At 49.2% G+C, this 6773-nt stretch overlaps 1 protein-coding gene across 1 annotated transcript; it reads right to left on the bottom strand.

Moving 5' to 3' along the window:
* Positions 1-257: 257 nt before the first annotated feature.
* MC2R (melanocortin 2 receptor) lies at positions 258-1211 on the bottom strand. Its single transcript, XM_074985852.1, has one exon. It carries the CDS (start codon positions 1209-1211, stop codon positions 258-260), a length of 954 nt encoding a protein of 317 aa, XP_074841953.1.
* Between the last annotated feature and the right edge of the window lie 5562 nt (positions 1212-6773).

Consider the following 6773-nt stretch of genomic DNA (forward strand, 5'->3'; position numbering starts at 1 on the left):
AAACAAGCTCTTTTAGTCTCCTCTCAGAACACAGGATCTCCATTCCCACGAGCTTCCTGATGCCCTTTTCTGCCCCTGTTCCAGGTTGAATTTACAGTCCTATTAAAGTCAGAGGGACTACAGAAGTGTATTCAGTTAACATGAGGTTTTTTTTTTTTGAAACATTCTGGTCTTAGTGTGTATGATGCCACTCTTGCCAGTGTTATCCAAGGTATTGTAGACTTAATTTTACGAACATTTTTCAGATTTGATATTCACTAGTTCCAGTCTGGCCGGGTGCAACAGAACATCTTCTTCAAAGTACTCCGTAATTCTGGACTTCGGAATGCATAAATCATAGGGTCTATGATGCCATTACACAAGACGAGTGTAGCATTTATGTGGAAAATGGACATGTAGCAAGCACAGTAAGGGTTAAGTGGGCAAAACTTCATGAGGAGGATGTGAAGAAGAAAGGGTCCCCAGCAGCAAAGGAAAACACCAAAGAAAATCGTTAGCGTAATAGCTCCTTTCAGGTTAACTCTCTGGGGAGTTGCTCTAGTAGGCAATGAAGCAATCTTTTTGGCATGAGAACGTGCAAGCAAGAACATGTGGATGTAGAGGCATAATATAAAAATTAACATGAAAGGAAACAAAATAGTGAAGGAAATGACTGTAGCTGTTTCATGTGAGAAGATGGCCATAGCAATGCCACTCCCAGCACAGAATGCCCATATTACTGCCAGGATGATTAAAGCACGATTCATTGTCATTATGTTATGGTACTGTAATGCAAAAAATATAGTTATGTATCGGTCAGCTGCAATGGCTAGCAAGCTGAAAATCGACCCCAGCAAAGACAGAATAAACAAAGAATCCATGACGTCATCTATCTTGGTTTCAAAGTCTCCACGAGGTGTCAGATGCCCCATTTTGCATAAGATGATCAAGATGTTCTCCAAAGTTTTGTACACACTGACCAATATATCTGAAACTGATAAACTACAGATAAACAAATACATGGGCAGGTGGAGATTCTTATTCTTGATCACAGCTATAAGGACAAGTAGGTTCTCTAGTATTCCAGTAGTGGCAATTGTGAAAAAGACTTCTTCTGGGACCACAACCTGGGTGCAGTCACTGTTTGTGGAGAGATTACTGGTATTTTCAAATGAAGGAACATGTGTCTTCCCTAGAAGTCTCGTTATTTGAGAAGCATGATCAGGCCTCATTTCTTCTGCTTGTAGAAGAATATGTGATTTCGTAGATGTGCCTTCACTGAGAAGCTGACCTGTTATTCGGATTATTTTTTTCAGTGGGGAAGCCTTTCTGGCTCTGTCTTGAACAGCTGTCAGACTCAACCAAGTTGTATTCAGCCACCTATGATAAAATGTATAGAAAAGTAAATGACAGGAAAAATGTGTCAAAACTTTTGAAGTTCAAACTATGGATTAACTGTGATGGAAAGAACATTTTTCACCATTGATTTGAAATAAAGTAAACCTTGTCCCTAAGTTTACCAGCTTTCTAACCACACAAAACTGAACACCCTAGCTCTTCCTCTTCCCAAGGACCCATTGACTACAGTCTCTGTCCCTTGGTGGCTCACTCTCCCCTACCTTCATGCACTTTCACTGGGCTGGGGCAGGGAGCTGGGGTGCAGGAAGGGGTGATGGCTCTCACTGGGGGGTGCAGGCTCTGGAGCTGGGCCAGAATGAGGAGTTCAGGGAGCAGGAGAGGACTCAGCACTGTGTCATGGAGTTGAGGTGCAGGAGAGGTTGAGGGCTATGGCTGAGAGTGCTGGCTTCGGGGTGGGGCAAGGGACTGAGGTGCAGGAGGGATCAGAGCTCTGGGGTGGGGCCAGGGATGAGGGGCTCAGGGTTCTGGAGGGCTGTGGTAGCGGGGTTGGGATGCAGGGGAGATTAGTGTACTGGAATGGGGGTTTGGAGATGAGTGATTTGAGGTGCAGGAGGGAGCTCTGGGCTTGGGGAGGCATGGGCTGGGGCGTCTGGTTGGGACTTGGGCCTACCTCAGAGGCTCCTGGTCAGCAGCACAGGCTAAGGCAGGTTCTCCACCAGTCCTGGCTCTGTGCTGTGCCCTGGAAGTGGGAGGCAACTTTGGCTCCTAGGTGGAGAGGTGAGAGGGGGCACAGGAGGCTCTGCACACTGCTCTTGCCCACTGGTGTCCTCCCCCCAGTTCCCATTGGCTGGAAGGCCAATGCTCTGGGTGAGGGCTGTGTGCAGAGACTCCGAGGAACTGGAACTGCAGGCTGTGCAGTGTGATGGCAGGACAGGTAGGGCCTAGCTTGCCTTAGCTCTGCAGCACCACTGACAGGACAGGACTTTTAGCAGCCTTGTGGGCAGCCCTGACTTGAAGAACCGGGATCCCTTTTCAGCCAGCACACACCAGGTCACCCGCAGTCCAAACATGAAAGGAAAACAAAATCAAATTCCTATTTAAGGTGAAAAAAGGGAGGTCTATTTTCCTTCTCTTCCCCCTGGCTTGTACTGAGCATGCTCCCACAGACTGAGCATGCTCAGCAACGCTGCTGACGCCCTCTGCCCTCACTCTGCCCTACCGCTAACAGTAGGTAACAGGCCATTTCTGCTTGTTCGTATACATAAAATAAGAGGACTTGAAGATAGTTTTCCATAGGTACAGTAGGGATTATTTAGCTGGCAGAGCCGCATGAGGCTACTTTCTTAAATAAATTAAAATGTTCTTCTGATTTGGCAAACAAAGCTGTAACTTGGGTTCAGATCCTAAAGACATTCATGAACAAATTTTACAGTCTAGTCCAAATATGGAAAGCTCTGCTTCAGTGTACTTGATTTTTTTTTTCAATCTGATCTTGAGCCAACACGTAATAAAGTGAATAAGAATCTTTCCATGGTCGTTAAGGGGAAATGACTCTTGCTATGTATGCATTTAGCTATTCATTTAGATGTAAATTGGAGGATTACTTTGTCCTTGGGACAATAGGAACTACTGCTTTCTCTCATTATTTTTCCCCCAATTACAAAATAATTTACTGTTGCTGTTCAGAAGGCCTACTTTCTGTTCATAATTGAAACAAGCAGAAGAGACAATTAAGCTCTATATGTCAGAGATCACGCCTCTTCACATCCCCTGAAGCTATACCAGCAGAACTCTGTAGTGTAGTTTTAAAGTGATACACACAAAAAGCCTTGCTTACACTATGCTGTCTCCCCTGGTGTTGACAACAGACGTCAGGAATAAGTGCAGCTGAATTTGTGCTTGATATGGCTTAGCTGCAATGTAGACAAATGCATTTGCACGATTTCAGTAGCCAACGGCTTTGACCAGAGTTCATCATCTTCAGCCACTGAGTTCTCTGCTGCTGAGAGTTTCAGCAGAATTGTAAATTGCTGTCATGGCTTTTGGGACTTGGACACATAACCAGTGGGACTTGGACTAACTCCTCTAATTCACTTCACTTAGATTTAAAAAGAAAATGTTCAGGAGAATACCAGTGTTTACTTGAAAAGCTCTGTTGTGTAGCAAATCAGTTACAATATATGGCACAAATAAATACTCCGCATGTTGATGAACATTATTATAAATAAAGCATGGGGATTCGGGAGGGAATCAATACCAAAAATGAAAGACTGAGATTTGTCTGTAAATTGATAGGGATTTTTCCAGAGACCAGGTGGCTGAGGTAACATCTTTTATTGGACCAAATGTCTGTTGCTCAGAGAGACAAGCTTTCCAGCTCACCCAGAGCTCTTCTTTTCCAATCTGAGCTACTGCCACAGGGAAGCTTTAGGATGAATAAAGCTAGTAGTGGATTTCAGAACAATTTCATTTTCATATTTGATTCATTTAATAAAAAAAAGAAAACAGACAAAACTGCAGTTCGATGGAATTTAGGCAAAGCACCCCAGACAGGAAAAATGCATCTATTATGTGATCATTCAAATACTGTTTCATTACAAAGTCTTCTTGTTCTCATATTCAGCAGACATCATTCAGCTTATTTTCCCTGGGCGTCTAGTAAATAAGGCATCGTATTTACACAGATCAATGGTGTATTAAAAAGCAGTGGATTTTATTAAATTCTGGTCTGTAAGAACAAATTGTGTAGACTCAGTGTTAGCTGTTAAGCATAATAGAATTAGAAGGTACCTGACAGTAGTCATAAAACTGGGCCACACAGGTGTTGCTTCAATGGAAATGTGTTGAACTGAATGTCTGCAAGGTTAATTTTGGAAGTGGGCAAGTTGTAAAATAAACTGAATTTCATACTTCTATGTACTTTTTCCATTTTTTCTCCATTAAAAATAATTGTCATCCAAACATGACCTGGGGTTATACCACTTAGTGAAATTTAAATTATATGGCATGGGAACAGGCGTGTCTGCCTGAAGTTTTCTGTTGTTCCTTAGAGGTTGTGCAGAAAAAGCCCTTGGCTATGTCTACACTAGGACACTACATCGAAGTAGCCTATTTCAAAATAAGAACATCGAAATAGGCTACTTCGACGATTATCGTCTACACGTCCTCCAGGGCTGGCAACATCGACGTTCAACATCCAAGTAGCACCAGGGAACATCGAAAAGAGCCTCCCCAGAAGGAAACTTGGAGCATCCACACACATAAGCCCCCTCTTTCGAAATAAGGGGCCAGGAAAGCCTGCGGACCGGGCCACAGAGCACACTAGCCCTTCCGGGGCAGCTGCAAGCCACTCCCTTAAAGGGCCCCTCCCAGACACGCTCAGCCTGCACTGCACGAGCAGCCCCGCATTGGTGAGACAAGCCTTGCAGACCTCGAGACCGCAGACATGGACGTCCAGCAGCAGCTGGAAGCCCTACAAGCCGCCTCCCGTGAAGCAGGTGCCCTTCTAGATGCTGCCTGGACAGGTGCCAGGCAGCTTCTGGAATGGGAGCCTTCCCCAGGAGCACCAGGAGGCACCCCCGACCATCGGGCCCTCCTCCCCCCCTGCCAGGTGCCCCGCCGACTCTGGAGCTACCCCTCCAGCACCGAGTGGTGGGAGCACCTGGTTATGGGAGAATGGAATGATGACCAGTGGCTGCAGAACTTCCGCATGAGCTGGCAGACGTTGGCTCACCCCCGCACTGAGGCACCATGACACCTGTATGCAGTGCGCCCTCCCTGTCGAGAAGAGGGTCGCAATAGCTGTCTGGAAGCTGGCCATTCCAGACAGCTACCGCTCCGTGGGACAGCAGTTTGGAGTGGGAAAGGCCACAGTTGGGGTTGTCCTCATGGAGGTAAGGAGGCCTGGGGCTGAACCCCCTGGTGAGGGGGGCCTGGGGAGGGGGCTGAGGAGGGGGGCCTGGGTAAGGGGCACCTGGATGAGGGGCACCTGGGTGAGGGGGTCCCACTATGCAAACCCTCACAGGCACCCATGTTCCCTCCCCGCAGGTGGTGCGTGCACTCAGTGCCCTGCTGCTGAAAAGGGTTGTCCGAGTTGGGGACCTGGACACGGCCGTTGAGGGATTCGCTGCCATGGGATTCCCCAGCTGCTTTGGAGCCCTTGATGGGACCCACATCCCCATCCGCGCCCCAGACCACAGTGGTGGGTGCTACATCAACAGGAAGGCCTACCACTCTGTGGTCCTGCAGGCCATGGTCGACGGCCGTGACCGCTTCCAGGACATCTACATGGGCTGGCCCGGCTCTACCCACGACGCCTGCGGTTTCCGGAATTCAGGACTATGCCGCCGACTGCAGGCGGGGACCTACAACCCCCAGAGGGAGATCCCTCTGGGGGATACCACCACCGTACCCCTCTGCCTTGTGGGGGATGCGGCATACCCCTTCCAGCCCTGGCTTATGCAGGCCACCTCACTGATAGCCAGGAGCGCTACAATGCCCGACTCAACCATGCCCGACAAGTGGTCGAGCGAGCCTTTGGACGCCTGAAAGGCTGCTGACATTGTCTCCCGGCACGCCTAGACCTGGGCCTACCAAACATCCCCCAGGTTGTGGGGGCCTGCTGCACACTCCACAACCTGGTGGAAAGCAAGGGGGAGGCCTTCGTGCAGGGCTGGGCACAGGAGGCTGCAACAGCCTACCCCCAGCCAGCTGCCACCCCGAGCTGCCAGACCCACCAGGACATGGTCAGGATCTGGGAGGCCCTAAGGGAGTACTTTGACCAGGGAGCCCAGTGAGTGACCCCCCGGACATCTCTGCACCTCACCCCAGCACCCACACCCCACCCTCACCGAAAGCACACGGGACACAGCTTTTGGAAAAATAAAACTATCCTTATTTACAGGAACAAAAATGTTGCCTCTTTTCAGCATATAATATTAGCAAATAAAACAGATTCAATGAAAATAATAACTATATACAAGTGGGGACATCTCTAATAAACTATGTATGGTGGGGTCAACTATAAATAACTATATACAGGGTGGGGACAACTATGTACAGGCAGGGAGACGTGGGCAGGCCACACATCGGCCCATCATTCTGGGGTGGGGGTGGAAGGGCGTGAGCCCCGCTGCATTTGCCTGGCTGGTCCCCCTTTCAGCTGGGGTCCCCGGCGAGGCTGGCTGGGGGCTGGGAGGATGGGGAGGTATGGCCGAGGTGGGTCCTTGGCCCCTGGTGGCTCCTGCCCTGAGGAGCTGGTGGGTGGGGCAGCAGGCGGGACATCAGGAGGGGCAGCAGGCAGGACATGAGCAGGTGGGGCAGCGGGGAGGGCGGCATGGAGGACATAGGGGGCGCAGACGGGCCACCAGCTCCTCAAAGGTGTCGGCCACCCAGTTGAAGGTGGCCATAAACTCCTGCCAGGCTTCCCGGTGCCA

The sequence above is a fragment of the Carettochelys insculpta genome, chromosome 2 (genome assembly GCF_033958435.1).
Source record: "Carettochelys insculpta isolate YL-2023 chromosome 2, ASM3395843v1, whole genome shotgun sequence".
Classification (NCBI taxonomy): domain Eukaryota; kingdom Metazoa; phylum Chordata; order Testudines; family Carettochelyidae; genus Carettochelys; species Carettochelys insculpta.